General features: G+C 32.7%; 1 protein-coding gene across 1 annotated transcript in view; it reads right to left on the reverse strand.

The window, feature by feature from the left end:
• Positions 1–3,567: 3,567 nt before the first annotated feature.
• The window catches only part of LOC124534835 (acetylcholine receptor subunit alpha-like 2), a 29,617-nt gene continuing 9,842 nt past the window's right edge, over positions 3,568–23,342 (reverse strand). Inside the window, exons 2-8 of the mRNA XM_047110862.1 lie at positions 20,958–21,002; positions 19,782–19,891; positions 13,490–13,670; positions 11,089–11,242; positions 4,848–5,418; positions 4,303–4,495; positions 3,568–4,142 (exon numbers count right to left, since the gene is read on the reverse strand). Coding sequence (XP_046966818.1) covers positions 3,945–4,142; positions 4,303–4,495; positions 4,848–5,418; positions 11,089–11,242; positions 13,490–13,670; positions 19,782–19,891; positions 20,958–21,002 — 1,452 coding nt within the window. The 3' untranslated portion in view covers positions 3,568–3,944. The remainder of the gene's footprint in view (positions 4,143–4,302; positions 4,496–4,847; positions 5,419–11,088; positions 11,243–13,489; positions 13,671–19,781; positions 19,892–20,957; positions 21,003–23,342) is intronic.

The following is a 23,342-nucleotide window of genomic DNA, read 5'->3' on the forward strand; positions in this document are numbered from 1 at the left end:
TTCTGGTTTCATGTTTAAATATATAAACAAGACATAAATATATATTTTATATTCAAAATTGTGACGCTAAATAGCTTATAAAATATTTCGACTGATCGTTAGAAGCACATGAATCAATACGAATTCTAAAAGTCGAAAACAAAAGCAACTACAGGAACGAAGAAACTACTATGAAAGTTTAAATTTTATTTTTGTTACGTACTATGTAATTTTACACGCGGCTGTCAGAATTCCTCAGTAAATCCATTGATTTATTCCGTCCATATTTATTTGGGTTTTATGGCGGAGAATTCATACGTGCGGTGGTGATATTTTTCACATGCTGACAAGTTTAATGGGTCGACCGTACGTTAACTGTTTCGATTCATCCATTTTATGGCGTTTATTCGTCAACAACGCTGGTTTGACGAGATTTTCTTGTTTGAGTTGGCAGATCAAGTGATTAATTATAGATCTTTATCTTTTATTATTGAAGTAATAAATAATAAAAAAATGCCCATTTCATTTACTATGCGCTTAAGTTTTCACTGATTTCAAAGGTGAGTAAATATAAAGTAGAGTAAAGTTTAAAAGCCCATAGTGTATCGCATGTTGGCGTAATCGTTTTTATAGTTTAAAGACATTTCGTAAGATTTTTTTAATTTTATAATTTAAAAACTCATTTTTTTTATCTTTGTTTTTGCATAGTATTGTTATTTGTTGGTGCATAGCATAGTCTAGTGTTAATAATTTACTTGATTATATCAGATTGAGAAACGAGGGAAACAAAACTCATATAATTATGTACATATAAATAAGTTGCTGTGAATACGAAAATGTAAACACACAATTTCGACCTTAAATTGCATAACATAAAAGTTTAGCTATTGAAGTAAAAGTTTTAAATGAGTTGTTTGTGTGAGGAATGGTGTTATGTTCAACCTAATGTTAGATTATCCATCGAGGAAATGATTTTGAGGGTTGAAAGTGGAAACAATAAATCGGTCATCACGACGGGGTGTTAACCGAGTTCTACCGAAACCTCTCTTCACAAGCCTTCGGTTTACTTTAGAAAATGTAGAGTGGTTTAAATTTAAATTTGTAGCAATCGTTCGTTGATCCAAGCCTTCCTGCAAAATTGTCACAATTTGTGGGGTGAGTTCGGACGAAGTATCCATATTTATGGTTACGTAAATTTATTTGAGTTTAAAAGACTAATTAGGTAACAATCATTAAAAAAAAGAATATCAAACTTTAATCAAGAATCTGATAGTATACGTAAATTTTACTTTACCGAGCATAATTTAACCTTTTCCTGGAGTTCTATTTTTAAATTTTATATTTAATTATTAATGTGCAGTCTTGAAATTTTCATTTAGTTAATTGAAAAAGTTTGTATGCTTATCGAATTACGAAAGTATTCCTAAACTGTGGTGCAGATATGAGTCCGTCAGTGTATTCCTTAATCACTTCATTCGTTCATCATTCATTTTACGAACATCTTTGGTTGATGAGTTATAGCGAGATATAATTGCATAGTCATGTTAGAAAAAATCCTGTCTTTATTACTAGCAGGGCTTATATCAAATTATAGTGAATGTGTGTATAGAAGAAAATGTAATTGTCTATAGTAAATAAGGATATTTTATTTAGGAATTGTGTTTGTTGTCTTTTTTCATTTGTATATAATATCTTGGGTAACACAAATTAATGAGATTAATAAATGGTTAATAATAAATTCAGTTATTTTGTTTTAATAATTTAATGCTATAACAACATGAGCTATTTTAAAACTTATTTTACTTTTTATCTTACCATTAAACCTTAGGAAGACTACATTCACAGTTTTTAGGGTTAAACTAAATAAAAATATTCTTAAATTATATCAACTAAATAGAACACAATGTAATTAAATAAAATTAATATAAAAAAATAACAAATGTATTTGGTTACAGATATAATACATGGAAAATCAAATCAAAGATTATTTTTCAGGAAAAATGCTATTAAGTTATTTTGAGCATTTACAACAATTTATCGCATGATATTTCACCACATATTTCCAACCTTCTATGGTAGATTAAGCTCCAAGCCTGCTTAAAAGGAGAGGAGATATTTGCCCAACAGGGACACATGTACAGCTAATTTGTAACAATAACCCGTACTTGTCTTACTGTTGAGCTACAGCCTCCTCGTCCTTTTGAAGAGAAGTTTAGGAGCTTATTCCTGCTTCATTGCGGCTTAATGTATACACGTATCATAATTTCCTTGAAACTAGACATATGCAGGTTTCCTCACGATGTCAATTATAAACACAACTTAATCATTACTTTTTAACTTTTAACTATTATCTGCATTTATTAAATAGTTAAAGGTGTAAGTGATCATACCATCGGCCTTATATGTTGGTGCTTTAAGAAATATTAACCAATCCTTACATCGTCAATACGTCACTTTTTGTGTTAGCGTCACCTTTGCAACTAAGATGACTCCTTCGCCTGTAGTTACATTTATTTTACAAAAACGTTATATAACAACCTTACTACAGGCCACAAACTTAAATTGCACGTACTTTATAGAGTAATGGCATTTGATTATAACCTGCCGTTCAGGAAAAACTTAGTGTGCGTTCTGAGTGACGGCGGCACGTAAAAATACTGGAAATTAACGAGCCTGTCCGGTCTTCGAGCGGACACATGAACACGCTGCCGCTATCACTCGGGACGCAACTTACATATGCCAATTCAAATATATTGTTTATTTATAATTAATTTGTAATATTTGGCAGTAAAATTTGTCATATTATAATTTAAGGTTTAATTCACATCGAAATAAATAGGATCGAGTGAGTGACTTATCTAATAAATGATCTTTTGACATTAGCACAGCCCTAATTGTCGACTGATTAGAATAAAATTTGACACAAATTTAGTTATTTTTTAAAATAAATTTAGTTATCTTATGACGACAAGTTTTACGTAATATCTTAATTGAACTTAAAATAAAGTTTTGTTTTAAACTAAATTATTAAATATAGGTTAGGAGGCGAAAACACTAAATGCGAATTAATATTTACGATATTTGTAAAATAAAAACTTTAACATACTATATGATGTAATAGCTATCCGTACTGGCCTCACACGGTTTACATACAACGTTTACATTGAAAGACAAACGTTAAACCATTAGCATTATTTTTTCTGGCTATGAAAGTTGAAGGTATCAGTTTTTCCCTTCTGTAATATGTTTATTTTATACATATAAACCTCTTGAATCACTCTGCTCATTGATGAAAACCCACAATAAAACTCGTTGTAGGTATAGTTCAAAAGGTCTTAGAGTATAGTCGCCGTGAAGCGACTTTGTTTTATACTATGTGATGATATTTATTTTATATGGGTTTGTTTACAAATCCAAAAAGTTTCATCATAATTAAATGAATGGTTTAAAAACAAATAGAAGACAAACAAAACGTTTGAATATCTCATTTATTTCTTAGTCAAATTGTAGCTATGAAAAATCTCAACATTATCAATAGAGACAATCTTAAAATTAGAAAGATTTTTAATACTAAATTCCATTGAGATATTTTTGTCTTATATTTAAATTACGTTATTAAAAATTAATCATAAAAATCACAGCCCATTTTGGCTACTACAAATATTATCGAATGAACTTATTATCTACACTTGTATGCTTATTATAACTAACATTATATGACATTTTATTGATAAAATTACGCCTTCATTTAGCTTCACAGATAATTTTACAAACCGTAAGCAAAACGAATCGTTTCTTGAAAATAGTGACCATACAATAGACAGATTTACAACCAATAATATTGCGTTAATTTGGAAATGGCATCGAAATTTGTGGAATATATATTAATCAAGCCGGCAGTATTTTTCATTATTTATGTGAGAAGCCTCTAAAAATTCCTAAGTCTGCATAGTTCTGACGTTAATTTAAGAATCTCCACTATCGACAGGTAAGAACTGTTGCTGGGCTACGGAAGACAAAACCATGTCTATTGGTTTTGTGTCATCGTACAGTGAGGGCGCTTCGCAGAGAATTGCAAATGTTCCAACTATAGAGGCGATCGTGAAAATCCAGAGGAACAATCTGTCGAGGACCATTGCGACGAAACCCCAATCCTGGTCTTCCTGTTGGCGTTAAACAGATATATAACTATTTTGCGTTTAATACACACACACGTTTATATTTTTATCGGTCGACAACTTTGATTTTCGTCATTATAGTTTATGTACTTGTTAGTACGAAGAAACTGTTCTTTAAAGTTTCTCACTTTAAATGAAAACTTACCGCGTTAAATTCATCTTGTCTTTGCATGTGATGCTGAATAAACATTACGTTGTGGATGGCTTTTTCTAGTTCAAATGGATACTTCTTTCGTGGAGTGATATCGCTGAGTGAGTCATCTAAGCCAGACATAACGGAAGGGAGCCCATTGTATCCAGCGCCAAGACTACCGAGAGCTCCAACCAGACCGCTGAATCTAAAGAATATATAAGATAAAATAGGACAGTTCGTGAGTATCTAAATAATTAAATACTACTTGAACTTCAATTGAATTTCATTTCAAAAATTCAAACAAAAAAGCGAAATGCTAGATCGCTTGAATGGTAAAAGCGGATGCTATTGAATTTTAATGAATGTTGCCATTAGTTTGACGAAAAACTCAGAATCGTTTTTTGTATTAAATTCAGTATATTTTGCAATTATAACATTTCCAACCAATTGCATAAACATATATACACATATACATATATACTGCATACAATATTAAGTTTAAAAAATTTAGATAGTTAGGTTATTTTGGAACGCTTGTGTATTTTGAAGTAACTTACCTGTTCGTGGCTGTTGTTGAATGCAATCCATTACAACCACCAGGTAGATGATGACGCAGGGAATCAGGACTTGAAGCATTAGAATTTGTCTGTTCAGCAGCAGCTAAGGCATCCTTGAACTTATTCTTCTTCATACTTCGACCGGCTATCTTCTGCGCTGCAAGATCCCTCAACAAGTCTTTTGGAACTCTCATTAGCAACAGCTTCGGTAGTTTAGTTATGAAGAATTTCCTCACCCAAGGTGCCATTTTATGAGTGCTTGGCTTACGATAGTGAACATTTAGTATGAAGATCGTTATTACTACTGACAGTCCTACTAACAGCATCGTGAAAAGTAGATACTTGCCCAACAGTGGTAATGCCAGAGATGTCGATGGAATAATTTCGGAGATTAGAAGGAAGAACATCGTTTGCGAGAGAAGGATGGAGATACTGAGAGCAATCTTCTCTCCGGAATCGGCGGGTAAGTAGAAGACGAGAACGGATAGATACGATATACCGACACAAGGTACGATCAAGTTGACTGTGTAGAATAGAGTTTTTCTTCTTAGCGTTATATTGAAGAAGATATCTGAAACAATAGATGGTAGTTAATTTGTGATTTCACTTGTTTTAATTGTGATTACAATTGTTCAAAAAAAATTTTTTTTTTGTTTATATTTTATATTTACTATGTATGTCACAATCAAAGAAAAAGACTGCGATGTTAGTCTGTTATTTATAAACGGAAGCATAAACACCGATTACAATATTTAAAATTTCAAAGACGTTTCATTCTCTTAGTCTTAGGCGATATATTATTAAAAAATTCAAAACATATTAAAATAACTCGAAATATCGATTTTCTTAGCTATAAGATTACAAAAAAAAACGAGTAATAAACACCACCAAAAAACTATTCTCTAAATATAAGCCTTTTCGAAAATTCTATCATAACTCACCTATGAAAATTTTGTAAAGAAATTCATAATAGAATTATATCCAAAATAGATTTCTATCCAAAATTTCACCCTGTTAGACCTACCGACTTTAGCTGTGCTTTTTAATATCAGTCCATCAATATTAATCAATATTTAAAACGTAATTCGTAATACTTTCAAAACGTAAATCTGACAAGTAAATGATAACCATGTAGTTTCTCATATAGCCAATAAATTAAATGAATTATAATCGAAATAGATAATATTAAATATTCTAGATTTATTATAATTGAAGGCATGTTAGGAAATTAAATGATAAACACTACCGAGATGAATTACATTTAGGTAACAAACAGCAGACGGCAGAACATTCAAATTACTTCAGTTAGTCCCAATTCGAGTCGCCAATCACTTAGACGATGCAGAAGCAATTTGAATACGAACTAGAACAATTAGTATAAACAATTTCTGTTTATTCGACTTTCAAATTGAATTTGTTACGAAGAATATTGAAGAAATAATTGCACGGAGGGTGATTTTTATTTGTAGCCAAAGTTGATGAATGATTTGAACGTCAGATTCGAAAAATTTATTCAGTAGAGAAACGTTACACTTGCTTGTTTATTGTGAAAAAGTTCGAAAAGAAATATTTTAGACTTGATAAAATTGAATTGAATTAAATTTAGGGTTTATATTATATTACTTATAAAATGATGGCATTCATTTAGGCAAGTCCGTCTGAGTAGTTACTATCCTCTTACTAGATATTGTTTCGCCCATCACTAGCTTTAATAGTAATAAAAAAGCGCTAAGTATGGTATTGTTTTGTTCCTATTAAATCACTTATTAAAACGGCAATATCATCCAAACGTGTTTTTCAATTTTGACAGATGCTTAATCCTATACAATTACTAGTCAGTTGCGCCTTCGTTCGCGTTTTAGGGCTTTGGTTGTCATGTGTTAGGCAATAAGTAAAGGTATGTCCTTCCTTGGAGGTCAAACTCAAACTCAAATAACTTTATTCAATATAGAAGCATTACACTTTCTTATTGATGGTCAATTGAAACACTACCACCGGTTCGGAAAAGAAAATACCCTGATCTGAGAAGAACCGGCGAAAGAAATATTGTTTATCTCATTGTATTTTGCTTAAAATTTAAAATTATACTTATAATATAATTAAAATTTGCTTCATCCTAAATTTCATCAAATTCGATTTAGCTGTTAAGTAGTGACAGACAGAGTTACTTTCATATTTATAATATTAGTATAGAAGTTAGATCAGATGGAGAAGTAGATATTCATTAAATAGAAAAATATTGCTAAAAAAAAAATCAACATAATATATTATCTACATACCACTCTGTGACATTACCATCGTTAAAAATGTAGTCGTTTAAAGCGTGACAACTCGATAAATATAACGCCGGTCGTAATTTCAGCACATTTCGTTTTATTTTTTATTAAAGTCATAGCAATAAACGCGGTATTGTATTAAAATTCATTGAAAGCGATGTCAAATGGCTAGGCGTGTTACAAAAAAAATATATTATAATCACACCGAAACGAGCGACCGATGCTGTAAATGAACTACGAAAACACATACATATGTCTTGGTACTCGTATGTATGTATTGTTTATTTTTTTATTATAATTGGGAAATATACAGTACCTACAACAATTAATTCGTTCACACACCAATCAAGTTTCCACTTAAAACTAATTCATGCGATAACAAGCAATTTAGTAAATTATAAATATTAATTATACACACACTGCAAACTAGTGAAATATATATATAATATAAAAAATAATAATAAAAAAAACAAGGACTAAATTTACAAATGCTCACTAACTCTTTTTTTAAATGTATTGAGCGTACAAAAAAACATGTGCACGTCATTAAATTTCATATTGTAGCTCTTACAGGAGCGATAAATAAATTCGTTTTGTGCATAATTGGTTCGAGTAATAACCGATAAAATAGTACTAACCGTACCACGCATTTCAATTATGAGTTTTCATAGTAGGGCTTTGCGCTTTGTGTCTGGGTAGGTATCACCCACTCATCAGATATTCTATCGCGAAGTACATCGTACGAGTATCGCACGATGTGCTCCGGTTTGAAGGGTGAATTGTTACAGACACAAGAGACATAACATCTCAGTTCCCAATGTCTATGGGCAGTGATGACCAATTACCATCAGCTAGCATAGTTGTCCGGCTACGTATGATAAAGATAAAAGATCAGATATGCGATTCTTTTGATTATTCTAACCAGTAAAATTTTACGAACTTTTGCTAGTATAAGTTTAATTTAATAACATTAGGTTTTCCAGAGCTGAGATGGCCCAGTGGTTAGAACGCGTGCATCTTAACCGATGATCGCGGGTTCAAGCCCAGGCAAGCACCACTCTATATATGTGCTTAATTTGTGTTTATAATTAATCTCGTGCTCGGCGAGCACAACATCGTGAGGAAACCTGTATGTGTTTAATCACATACAGGTTTCCTCACGATGTTTTCCTCGAAATTCATCGAAATTCTGCCACACGTGCATTTCACCAACCCGCAATGGAACATCGTGGTGGATTATGTTCCAAACCCTCTCCTTAATGGAAGAGGATGCCTTATCCAAACAGTGAGAGGTTTACAGGCTGTTATTTTACTTTTACTTTAGGTTTTCCAGTGTAATATATTAAAGAAGCCAGTTACCCAACGGTGAATTATTCAGTCTAGCTATAATAACAAAATAATTTATATTATAATTGTTACGTGAGTAACAAGTTTCTCAATTATATTTGTATCGTAAATACTCGGAGATATGATACGAAAATATTCGAAGTTCTTTAACAGTTACACAGATTGATACTTATACAAGGGTACGAACGATTAGTTTTGACCCTTTAACCGAATCAGTAATAGTTAATCGAGAATCAACAAGCAATTACAAGTGACTAAATGTAATCGAAGTTTCTCACAAGTAAACACGGTGTTGATATTGTTAACTTTGATTAAATTATGTTTAGATAATTGAACGTAGATCGAGATATACAAGCGGAATTACTTGGATAACTTGCCTTATTGATTTTTTTTTGTGGATTTAATTCAATCCATGGCTTATAGGTAGCTTAGACTAGCTTTATTGTACGTAATACAATGTTTTCAATATATATCATATCAAAAAAATCCTCATGGAATACGCTGTAAATTGAAGCAACACAAGATACAAATCGTAAGCGAAACGGCTGATCTTTTCATTAAGAAGTCAATAAATCCTTCTTGGGGCAAGGTGTCCGTTTCTATAAATAAAATCCGCAGACATTTTTAACTTTGCCGTTTCGTAAATTCAAATCGTTTGTAAAAAAATACAGTGGTAAAAAATGCATATTATTCGATACAAGATTTTATAGATGATAAAAAAGAGTGAAGTTAATACCTGTTGACTTCAAAACAGGATATATTAATTTAAATAATTGTTTTAATTAACACGACTTTGTATTTTTTAAATGTCGAAAAAGAACAACTACTGTGTTTCTTGCCGGTTCTTCTCGGTAGAATCTAGTTTCCGAATCGGCTTTACTTAATTGTAAAATGATGATTCAAAAGTGCTTGTAAAAGCTTACTTGAAAAAAGTTTATTTTGATTTTGAATAATGCTATCACTTTAATATTAAATCATTGAAATATTTAAAATTATAAAAATTTTTAATTACTATACATATGAACAATCTTCATTTTGCTTTATAAAATTTGAGATTAAATGTATATAAGAGTTCAACTAGAATTAAAAACGAAAAAAAAATCCTATTAAAAATTTAACATATTTTAATGGAGATAACACACCTTATCAAGACATCTTACAAAAATAAAATAGAAACATCAATAAAAAAAAACGTTAAAACAAAAAAAAAACGAAAAGCACCCTTCTGAAAACCCAAATCGCCACGTCAGAGGCCTAATCTCACCTCGAAAGCCGTAAATACCGCGGCACGTCGACAATGCTTATCTATGCTAAATTACTGCGTTCTACCGCCGTCTAACAGGTTAAACGGTTGTTTTGTTAATGCCCGCAAAGTATACTTAGAACGTGTCGTGAATACTGATACAAACGCCACCGATTAATGCCATGAGAGCATTCTTTTTAAAGCGGATTTCGTGAAAGATATACGCATTTAGATTATATTTATTGCTGAAAATGTATCCTTCAGAGCTATTTATTTATAACTGTGTGAAAACCTATATTAATCTAGACACGCGGTAGCGTGTCAGCCAAGTTTAGGTAACAGATTATATATGTGAAAGTAACTCTGTCTGTCTAACTGTCTGAATTTGATGAAATTTGGTTGCCACATGACAACCATGAACCGACGCCCTAAAACGCGGGCGAAGCTGCGGGCGACTAGTAATGAATAATAAATCAATTCATCTGAATTATTTTATATCATTAATATAGTCTACAAATCATTAATTTTTTTGTTATTTTATTCATTAAGAAATGTAGATTTAATTTGATCTCGTAACACACTCTGTAATGTCTTGTTTATACTAGAATTTCGATTTTAGAATTCAAGAGATACTCGTAAATCATTTGAACAGTCGTTTCGTTGATGTTAACATTATAAATAAACTAGTACAAGTGATCTTTGTTTAATTTTCTCTGATGGCTCCCGCCTTTATCTATGGGAGGCAAGCGAATATCAGCTTTGGGCCCATCACCCTCCAGTTACCCTTTTATCCGTCGCACAGCTATACAAATCGGAGTCTTCAAATAATAAATTTGTGTTGTACTCTTTACTGTTTTCCAAATAAATCTAACATGACTGTTTTCACCGAGGTTCTAGGTTCAGGTCTCTATTTGGTCCAAGAAAAAATTACCGGGCGTTTGGAAAATTAGAAGTGTTTTCTTGTAAATATGCCGTTGGTCTTATATCTGATTTTTTTCCGGTCGCGTGAGTTTGCCGTCCACTATCATTCTAAGCTTGAGGTATTTGCATCTAATGTAACCAGGAGCAGATACTTGAGCACTACAATTACTATTCAAACTCAAAATAAAATTCAAATTCCTTTATTCAATATGGAAGAAAACTTTTTGATGTTTGATACATTTAATACGAAAAGAAATAGCCAGGAGGCGATCGTTTTATTTAATGCAATATACTTTTCACACAATTTAATATAGTACTAAAATAATTACTTGATTTATTTGACCCCGATAAGTCGTCCTTTAAATGTAAATGGTATTCTTCAATTTAAAACTAGTCATCTATTTATAAGATACTTTAAATTTCACTGTACTAGACTTATAGGTGATATACTTACCAGGATATGGTTCTTGACAACAGGGATAGTATCTCTCGTGCCTTTCCGCTGGTACTCCGAGGATATCCCATTCCACTGAGGGATAGTACTCTCGAAGGTCGATACCTACTTCTACCATGTCACCTTTCTTTTGGTTTATATGTTTTAAATCGATCTGAAACAATGAATCGATTAAAATAAATAAAATTAAAATTATCTCTATTCGATTTTCCGCCAGATCCTTTGAAGTGAATATACTTAAATGTTAAAATTAATTAAATGTTAAGCTAACACCGGAACGCTCTATCGGAAACGGTTAAAACAATCTCAGCAGTAACTTCTTTATACAGATTATAAAATACAAAGATATAACAAATTATACCCGTTAGTGGGAAGGGCGGGTGAAGAAGGAGACGAAAGGGGTAAGAGGGGGGCACCAAACAACGATAGGACGAAGGACGTAAATATTTATATATAGAAAGTATATATATATATAAATATATATATAGAAAGTAAATATTTGAATTTCTTCACTATATAAATAATAATTAAGTTAAGAGCGGCAAAAGTACAGTTTCGAATTTTGCCATACATAAATCACAAGATATTCTGCCCAGAAATAAACGTATTTGAATTCCTCTTGACGTGTATTATTAAATTCAAGCCTAATAAGCGCCGAGATGGCCCAGTTGTGGTAGTGTAGAACTGCATCTTAACCGATGATTGCGGGTTCAAACCCAGGCAAGCACCACTATACATGGGATTAATTTTCGTTTATAATTAATTTCATGCTCGGCGGTGAAGGAAAACATGGTGATGAAACATAATGACTAATTTCATAAAAATTCTGCCACATGTGTATTCCACCTACCCACATTGGAACAGCCTGGTGGAATATGTTCCAAACCTTCTCCTTAAAGGGAGAGGAGGCCTTAGCTCAGCAGTGGGAAATTTACAGGCTGATAAATCATACGAAATTGTAAACTTTAACCGGCACCATCTATTTACACTCGAATACTTTGAGCCAGTTATTTATTTAGTGGAAACGACATGTATCGACAGTGCTTACTTATTCACACACGTATTACACGAACGATGTATGTATGTAGGCAGGTATTGATTATAAAGTTACTCATTCACACTTCTCCGAATAACCGCTCTCTATATGATTAGTTATTTAGGTCAATTCAAAATAATTGAGTGTTTCCAGGACCGTATTTGGAGCCACTGGGGCATCAGAAGTAGAGGAGCTGACATATTTTTATAAATAATTTTGAGACTACTTCTCATTCATGTACTCCTTGTACCAACTTTTATAACAGCAATACTTATAATATTACTATAACTATAATTTGACTATATATATAGATATGCAGACATACCTATATTACATTAAAATTCTTATCTCGTCGGAGCTCTATTGTGGGCCCATGTAGCCCTCCCCTAAATCCGACCCTGAGTGTTTCATAAAATGTTTATAATTATTTGAAGCAAGATAACAAACCTGCCAAAATTTGTCACATACAATTTATGGATATTTGGTATATGGATTTTTAAATATAGCCTAGAGAATATGAAAGTGGACTGGACTGTATAAGTAGACTAAAATACATTGAAATTTACTCATGATGATGATGCCATGCTGGTTTACTATTTAGAAGACTTGCGTTCTTCTGAGTAATTCGAGTATAAAACGCCATTGAATTTTCTTGTGGTTTGTTTTATGATTTATCTTCAGCTTAAATTGAAAAATCTTTCCTTTTAACTAAATAATCTATACTTGAGAAAAAGGCAGTCAAGTTGGTTCTTTTGTAATATCTAAAACTAAGCTTCTAAATATTCATTACACAAAACAACATCTTGAACTAATGTTTAATATTAAGAAGATGGGAGACACCCAAACGTAGACGAGGGCTCTATTATTAGAAGCCGTGTATCTATTTGTTATATTTTTACATTTTACAATGAACAATTGTACCAATTAGTTGTCGAGTATTGTACTGAGCAGTCTGCTATTGAACATAAAGCTTCGTATTATTTGCATTGTTGACTTTAATACGAACATAACTTCTAGTTACTGAGTTTCTGTCTGAACTAAATGACTTAGCATTGGACAATGTATTACTTTTACTTAGAAGAAATTTCGTTCAATTAAAAATATACTTAACGTAGTTAATACATTAAAAAATATGTTATTCATTTTATTTGCATAAATTAAACAAAATTAAATAGTGTCCATAAAATTGAACGAATAATACAAAGCAGGATGAAAAACTTGGTCCACTTTTGGTTTGTCCATACCAGGATAAGGATACATAAATCAGATGATTATAATTTTAATAAATTCAATTAATATTATCAAAGTTATTTCAGATAGTAATAAAAAATTTATAAATTTTATCTGAGTACTTTTAGAAATTACCTGATCACCATCGTAGCTCCAGGAACCGAACTTCAAAAAGCACGTTTGTTGGTCGAACGGAAAATATCGGACGTCAATCTCACACGATGACTTGAAAATAGCTGGCGGTGTCCACAGAACCTTACCGGTGTGATGAAGAACGGCTTTCGTCATTGTTGTCACTACGTACTCGCCGTCGGCACTAGTGGCAAAATAATTATCTTCAATCAAAAATGATATGTATTAGGCAAGGCAAAAGACGAATAGGCGATAAAAACAGCACACTTTATAAGGATGCTCTTCTAATTAGACGTATTGTTTAGAATTGTGATAAATGTATTCCAATATTTTCATAATATCCAACTAAAATTTATTACCTAGAAGTAGTAAAAATAAAATTTCAGTTGACCGAGTGGTCAACAAAAACCCAGACCGAAGACAACATAGATAAGTAATGACAATCTACATCGATTCGGGATCCGGGAATCGAACCCGGGACCTCGAAGTGGCGTACCCATGAAAAGCGGTGTGCACACCACTCGAATACGGAGGTCGACATTATAAGTATCAGACTACCATGCGCGTTTATAAAATTCATAATTACAAAATCGTATAGAATATTAATTAATTTTTCGTAGTAAAATTAAACGACAACAGAGTAAAAACAATAAAGGAATCGTTTATATATATATAAATATACTAAATTACTGCGATTGAGTAGCAACATCAAATACGCCCCACAGTTTATCCTCCAGGATGTATATACGATGTTAGAACTAGGTACGGAGGCAGGTTATATGTCGTTTAAGCATCTAATGCTCTCCCATCCATCGTATAAATCCAGCCATTTGAAAATTCGCGTGTTAAGAGAACCTATTCCATAATATATCTTCAAGATCGTCTCCCGTCCGTAACAGTTGCTTTATAACCGTCAAAAGGCAACTCACACGTAAATAGGCGGACATACGCTACGTAAACTTGGAGGCGTAAGTAATTACATTGAGCGTTATAGTGCACTTAACTGCCGAAATATATTTGATACTTGTATGTACACATTCTGCCAAATTTGAATATGGAAGTTATTGCTAGTAGTAAATTTCCTTTCCCTTAAAAATGAAATGAGTTCATCGGTAAGGGAAAAATTGGCATTCAACGCGAATTCATTGAGAAAGTTTACATTTTATGGCTTATTAAATATATATGCCGTAAAGTCGTAGTCAGAGTTGGAAAATGCGAAAGTCGTTCTTCAATAAATCGATAAATTGAGAGTTAGGTATGTAACTTAAATTATTTTATTCAAATGCATCATTAATGGGTGAGAAATTATACTAGCAATATTTTCATACAAGTATTATTATTGACAAAATCTTTTTTTATGTATTCCTTACATCACACTAATGCTCTACCAACCTACTAAACTAAGATGTAACTTGTCTTGTTGTGTACCTACCTTATCAAATTCCACCACGCAAACCGGCAGTAATATTAAGTATTACTGTTTAGTGGTAGAGTAAATGACGAGTGGGTGAAATCTCTCCACCCAGATGATCTAACACAAAGCCCGGCCACCAATTATACATTTAAACTACTAATATTGTCATATCTTTGAAAAATCTTTGTTCAATGACCTTGAAAATTAGTAATTTAAAACTTCTGTCACCTTACAAACATCGACTCAATCAGCTCAAATTAAAGAAGCTTTGGACTTGATTTCACTACAATGTGTGGACTATCTGAAGTTCAGTAGTTCTTCAAATTGAACGTAGATTATTTTCTTTAAATTGGACCATTCGAAAAATCGGTGTAGCATAAGATTGGTCGCACGTGCGTCGCTGTCTTATTCTGGGCCATGATTAATAGTTCGCCTCTCTGTTTTGACACAACATGATGTATCATTCGCCGGCGTTTTCTTGTCGATATTTACTATCAATTAACTTTAAGCGTTACAACTTCCGACGCTGTTACCAATATGGCGACAGAGGCTGTTTACGTAACTGTGTACTCAACATTCAAACTTGTCTTCGGGAGTATACAGTCTTCTTTTCATGAGACATCAATTAGTAAGTATTGCAAAAAGTACCTTCTTTACACTTCAGATTTTTATTATATAAGTTCTGATAGCTGAGTTGCTGGAAATAGGTATACTATTGGAAAATCTGCCATGCGATCGACAAGACGACAAATGTAATTTATCAAATAATTAATGAAATTAATCCTATTCTACTTAAAGGTTTTTCTCTAGTTGTTTGTGGAACATTCTTAGCAAATTCAATTTCAGCTAAGTGAGAAAAGTAGCCGCTTTTATATAACGAGTAGAATTTGTGAACATTTGAAAAAGACTTATAGGAAATAATAAAAAGGTATATAATAATATAATAGAAATAATGTCATATGTAACATTTTAGAAGTGTTATGTCAAATTCATTAAGAGTACCTTTTTATTCCGTGTCAATAATTCTTATCCAATATTTGAATGTGAACTCCAAATATTGGATCACTTGTTTTATAAATCATTTTATTTTATCAAATAAAATCAGTCCATGTTACGCAGAATGTGCACTGAACCAGTGTATCGAATGATTTTCCAGGTAACAGGAAGTAGGAGAGGCTTTGCCCTAAAATATTAGCTGGCTTTTTGTATTTTTGACTGACTTCAATAAGAAGTATTCTCTATTTCATTCACACATATATATGTACAATTTTTTTTAGTAGCAACGCAGGATGCTTTTTTAAACGTAGTAAAATCTTAATCTATAATATATTAAGAGGAAGGCTTTAGTATAGTTATTGCGTCTCTTTAGATCTTTTTTAATTTACAGTTGTAATGATTGAGTTGGTTAATTGATGAGTCAATTAAATAAGTTTTTAATATTATAATGATGAGCTATTATTTGAATAAGTAAATCATATTGAGGCAAAAATCTTTTGATTTTATCAATTTCATTTAAAAATGATAAAATCTATATTACACAAGAAAAAAAATACATTTAAAAACTATCTATTTTCCAATAAATTAAACTCGTAATTAGTCACCGAAAACTAGGGTCAATGACCTGATAATGTCAATCGACAAATGGCCCACGTTTTCACAATTCATCCCATAAACAATCGGGCTCAACAGACGGCAACCGACTGTATGTATGAGTCTTCTAATTGGCGCATAACAGCCCATCCCGGCGAACTTAGTTGGCGAACATTCATTAGGACATTACCTAGCACCAAATTGCATTGTGCCGTCTACCTAACTTGTTTCGACCTGTTATAATTAGAAACATGAACATCGACGTCGACATTAAACTTGATGGAATGACAAACCGGCGTTGCGCAAGTTATAAAGCAACAAATATAATTAAACTGCTACTCGAAAATGTATTAGAGACTTATCTATTATTCAAAGAGTCGATGGCCTAGTGCTTAGACCACGGTGATCTTGGTCGAAGACTGCGGCTTCTAAACCGGTGAATTTCCATGAGCTCAATTTGTGTATATAATTCTATGTACCACGAGGAGGAAATATAATATTGTAAGAAAAACTGCATTATTCGATAAAAAAAATGCTACATCTTTTTTTTCTATATCTTTTTTAAAATATTCTTCTACTGAGAAGAACCGGCGAGAAACTCAGTAGTTAACTTTTTCAACATTCAAAATACAGGCATGTTAGTTAAATACAATTATACATATATGTATGTAAAGTATCCTGTCTGGGAGTCTACAAGCATTAATTCCACGCTTTTTTTATCGTCTGTATAATCTTGTATTGAATAATATGCCTTCTTTGCCATTGTACTTTTTTACAAATGATTTGAATTTATGAAACGGCAAAGTTTAAAGTATATTCATTAAATGGAACAAATTTTATTAGAAATTCCGTGTAATGAAAAACAATAAGAAAAGTAATTTTGTAATAGAAATATACAAATAACAGGAAAGAGAGGGTAAGGTCTCAGAACAGTTTTTCCTTACGGGAAGATTTCTGCCAGTTCTGTCTAGTATGCGCTGCGTTTAAACTAGACAGAACTGGCAGGAATCATGGCATTAATTCAATCATATTAATAGTACTGTACAAAATGATCATGTTATTTAACGGAAAGTTCTTTGTTCACATTGTTATAATGAGTATTAGAAAATTTAAATGATTTAGAGAATACCTTCAATGCTTATTGGTATAATAATAATAAATTAAGATCATATTCTATATCATCTTCTTAACTTCTCCTTAATACAAAGAAAATCTTTTTGCCCAACTTATTAGTATAATGAAGACGCCTTAATTTTAAACTACCAATCAATATAATAAACGTTTCAACTTTAGTCATCAAAATAGTGACTGTGAATTACTTTATATATAATTATATCTAATTTCAATACGGAATATTTTTTCTTTATTATTATTTTTTTTTGAGCTGAGATGGCCCAGTGGTTAGAAGGCGTGCATCTTAACCGATGATTGCGGGTTCAAACCCAGGCAAGCACCACTATATATATGTGCTTAATTGTGTTTATAATTCATCTCGTGCTCGGCGGTGAAGGAAAACATCGTGAGGAAACCTGCATGTGTCTAATTTCATCGAAATTCTGTCACATGTGCATTCCACCAACCCGCATTGGAACAGCGTGGTGGAATATGTTCCAATCTCTCTCCTTAATGGAAGAGGAGGCCTTATCTCAGCAGTGGGAAATTTACAGGCTGTTACTTTACTTTACTTTACTTTACTATTATTTTTTTTATGGAATAGTTTGGCGGACGAGCATATGGGCAACCCGATGGTAAGTGATCATCATCACCCATAGACAATGACGTTGTAACAAATATTAACTATTCCTTACATCGTCAACGCCAACGACCTTGGGAACTAAGATACTTTGTCCCTTGTGTTACACTGCCTCACTCACACTTCAAACCGGAGCACCACAATACTACTGTTGTTTAGCGGTATAATATCTGATCGGTAGGTGGTATCTACCTAGGCGGGCTCAAAGCCCTACCTATACATACGTATATGTCTTTAGATATAACTTTATGTTCTTATCCTTTTTATGGCATAACTCATCTCGCCTTAGTTACCTTGAGCCGTTCAATATAGCAAACTGCCGACTAGAGTTCGTAATATCAAAATTCAGATGGTAATAGCTTCATGTAAAGGCGTTTAAAAATACGAAGCGAATTGAAATACATTTTTAAACAGATAATATTTTATTCGAGTGTTACCGAATCGAGCCGAGATGTTCCAATGGTTAGGACCCATGTATCTTAACCGATGATTGCGGGTTCAAATCCACCACCGAATATTCATGTGTTTAATTTGTGCTTATTATTAATCTCGTGCTCGGAAAACGTCGTAAGGAAACCTGCAGGTGTCTAATATCATAGAAATTCTGCCAGACCTGTATTCCATCAACCCGCATTGGAATAGCGTGGTGGAGTATGTTCAAAATCTTTTCCTCAAAGGGTGTGGAGGTCTTAGCCGAGCAGTGGTAAATTTACAGGATGTTGTTTATGTTATTTTTGTTGTTATTAAATCAAAATATTATTCGACCTGTGTGCATGTGACAAATTTCATAGAAATTCTGCCACATGTGTATTCCACCAACCCGCATTGGAACAGCGTGGTGGAATATGTTCCAAACCTTCTCCTCAAAGGGAGAGGAGGAATTTAGCCCAGCTGTGGGAATTTACAGGCTGTTGCTTATTATTCGAATAGGCTTTTATTTATCTGAATCGTAATTTCATAACATATTGTATCAGTTCCAAATGTAGATTGCAAGGAGAAGAACCGGTGAATAATCATGTAATTTTTCTTCTTCTCAAATGAAATTCACATTCGTAACTATACATCATTTGCTTGCCTTCATCCCTTTTTTGTACGGTCGGCGCAGCGTGTTATAAATCACTGCAAGTTCACTCTTCTTGGGAATGCTTTTGTTATGTATGGTGGGTTTTTTGCCATTAGGGGTCTTTGAGTGACTTGATTTTAATGGTATAAATGGATGAGCATTTCAAATAGCACAAAAACGACATAAGGTTTTTTTTTAAACTTTTCCATTTATATATTGGCTGTACTCTAATCGGTCGCAGACAACTCAATAAAAAAAAAACTCATAAAATCAATTCTATATCAGCGTTCTATATTCAAAATGTATCAACTTTGCTATCAACAAAATAGTACTCATTAAATATCTATGCATGAAAAAGAAAAATTTTCATTAGCCAAAAAAAATATTCATAAGCTGTTCTCACAACGAAACCCAAACGAAACGATTCGAGATCATAAATATAGTGAAACGCTGAAGGCTTTTTGTATCCACTTACTTGTTATATAGAACGATATCCGGAAGCCAAATGTGCTCCGAGGGCACATAAAGTTCCTTCACACCGCCGTATTCCAAAGGGTCCCATTTAAATTTGTGGTCCTCCCATTCCTGAAATGTTTCTACCATTATTAGAGGCCTTTCAATGTAATAAATAATAATGGAAAAAGAAAGTTACGCCATCAATACCCTACGCACTCGTAACGAGTATTTTATATAATGTTTACAAAAATATAATATACTAGTTTTGTTCGCGACATCATGCACGTTTAAATTTAACAAAAAAGATATTGTCGTAGCCAAAGGTACTCTTTACTACCCCAGATTTTTGTCAGTGAAGGTCCCATCAAAATCGGTCCAGCCGTTCCAGAGATTAAAATGTTAAGTCGGTATACGTATCGAGTATTACAAACAGACACTCCAACTTTAATAAATGTATTATTTTTTTTCCTTGAACAGAAATCATATCAAAACGCATCATAGGATAAATGTCCTTTCTTTGGATAAATTTTCCAAGTAGTTGCAAAAATATTATTATATCATCAATTTTCAAATATCTGTGTGAGTTAAAAGGACAAGCAAAGTGTTTCATGATGGGTATCAATATTGTAATTCCATAATATGAATCTGAACGAGAATAGCTTTGGCAAGTTACATAAACATATTAAAGATGATCTCCTTCATCAGAGTCATAAAGAACTGTATCGAACCCCTTGATATATTGGTAATGTAACAACATCAACATCACAGATAATTGTTTGCATGTCAACACTAAATAAAATCGATAAGCAAAGTTTCAATATCGATTTCCTATCGAAACTTTATTAAAAATTATAAATTTAGAGTTCGAAGTTTTCGCTCGAGTCGTTAATACATAACGTTAAAACGTGTTTAATGTCTATGAGGACGGGCGACACGTGGTCAAGACACGATCGTCGAACCTTTCTAAAGCCTTCATAATACTTCCTACATTAAAACTTTACACCCTGACAAAGTGAAAAGGTACTTACACCGTCCATATTTAGTATATTTTAAGACACTTTACTTTTAGTTGTATTCTAAATAATTTAAAAATCTAAATTTTTTATGTAACTGTGCTAATTAAACACTCACATATGATAACTCATGCTTCATGCATGAAGCAGTGAATGTACTATAATATATATGAATGACTTACATGCTCCAGCCACACGTTCGTTGTTAAAATCTGGTCTTTCAGATTCTGTAAAGGAAAATATATTTTTACTTTCGTCATCACTACATACTTTGAAACAAGGTCGCTTACCGCTGTCCGTCCGTATGTATGCTTGGATCTTTAAAATTACGCAACGGATTTTGATGCGTTTTTTTTAATAGATAGAGTGATTCCAGAGGAAGGATTTTGTATATAATACATGGACAATATAGTAGGGAACACTGATAATTTTAAAAGTTTCTAATGTGATGTCGTAAATAAACAAAGGATGTAATATATTTAGTATCAGTATTGAACCCGTGCGAAGACGGGGCGGGTTAATATGTATTATAAAATATTAAGATTATTTGTTGCAAATAACACAAAAATATACATACTATTATAAAGTCATATAATCTATACCTATAAGTTAAATAAAGATAACCAATGCATTATAAAATAAATTATGATACGATTAGACTTCTGCCTTTTTGATGTAGTGGCTGTGGATGATGGGGTCAGGTCAGATAACATCCATCATATATTGTACCGCTAACCAGCAATATAAAGTAAGCAAGTAGCAATTTGACGACCTCCGTGGTCGAGTGGTGTGTACACCGGTTTTCATGGGTACGTCACTCCGAGGTCCAGGGTTCGATTCCCGGCCGAGTCAATGTAGATTATCATTAGTTTTCTACGTTGTCCTGGGTCTGGGTGTTTGTGGTACCGTCGTTACTTCTAATTTTCCATAGCACAAATGCTTTAGCTACTTACATTGGGATCAGAGTAATGTATGTGATGTTGTCTCATATTTATTTAATAGTTTTTTTATGTTATAGCTTGGTGGACGATCATATGGGCCACCTGATGGTAAGTGGTCACTATCACCCATAGGCAATGACGCTGTAAGAAATATTAACTATTCATTACATCGTCAATGTGCCACCAACCTTGAGAACTAAAATGTTATGTTCCTTGTGCCTGTAGTTACACTGGCTCACTCACCCTTCAAACCGGAACACAACAATTCTGAGTACTGTTATTTGGCGGTAGAATAACTGGAGAGTGGGTAGTACCTACCCAGACAGGCTTGCACAAAGCCCTACCAACTAGTAGTTGTATTCCAGTTTGAAGAGCGAGATTAACTAAAGGCAGAAAGTATTGACTTTGTAAGGGTTAGTTGATATTTTTCACAGTGGCAATGTTTAAGATGACTTACTATTTTCTTAATCATTTTAAATAATAATATTAAAAGACTTATATTATTTAGAGGCATTTGATTTAGTAGTAAGGTCACTAGGTTAGTAGTTTTTATACATTGGTTTAAGCCAATCGATTGAGCCTCTTTGGATATCTGCCAAAGAATTCTATATCAACGTCAAAATGAATACACCAAAGGTGTAGTAATGGAAACGCTTCATAAAAATGAAACATGACAAAAATAATTAAATTAAATATATTTTATTTCCATTCAGAACTTCACATTCTGTTCGAATCCATTAAACATCTAATTCAATATAAGACGTTATTTAATACATTTATTTATTTATTTATACTATTGGACGACATCACATACATTACTCTGATCCCAATGTAAGTAGCTGAAATACTTGTGTTATGGAAAATCAAGAGTAACGACGGTACCACAAACACCCAGACCCAAGGCAACATAATAATGCACTAATGAATTTTCTACAACGATTTGGCCGGGAATCGAACCCGGGATCTCGACCAGGGAGGTCGTCAAATATACATATATCAACATATCAATACATTCTATTTTGATAGATTAAGTAGAGGTAAACTGCACCACAACCACAGTAGCATACGAAAGCCATCCTTTGACGCCCGCCGAAAAGGCGAAGAGGATGCTACTGGAGTTATAGTTAGTATCACCAACGTACCCCCCCCCCCTCAAATTCATGTGGGTGAAACGAGCTACGCATTTTTGCAGCGAGTTAAAAAAAGAAGTAAATGATGTCCACGATAAATACGTCTGTAAAATATATTATCTTTTTGGGAAACAAAATATTTAGTTATATCAGTAATTATCACATTCTACGCGTATTCTAGTAATTCCAAGTTTATTTCACCATATTCACACTAATACACTCATTCCACTAATACACGAAAAAAGAGATACTCTTTTTTGTGTATTAGTGATACTAGTGAGAAGAAACCTGGTTACTCTTTTTGATTACTGTTAAAGATAATTTCACTAATATATGTATATATCTTGCCTACAAATCAACAATTACTGATAACAATTATTGATGTTTTTTTTAGACTTGAATAGACTAGAATTTCTTACATAACCAATGCGGAACTAAGTTTGGAAACTGCTACATTGGTGCACTAGCCTTTCAAATGAGATCGCTACTGTACTAA

This window comes from Vanessa cardui, chromosome 13 (genome assembly GCF_905220365.1).
Source record: "Vanessa cardui chromosome 13, ilVanCard2.1, whole genome shotgun sequence".
Classification (NCBI taxonomy): Eukaryota; Metazoa; Arthropoda; class Insecta; order Lepidoptera; family Nymphalidae; genus Vanessa; species Vanessa cardui.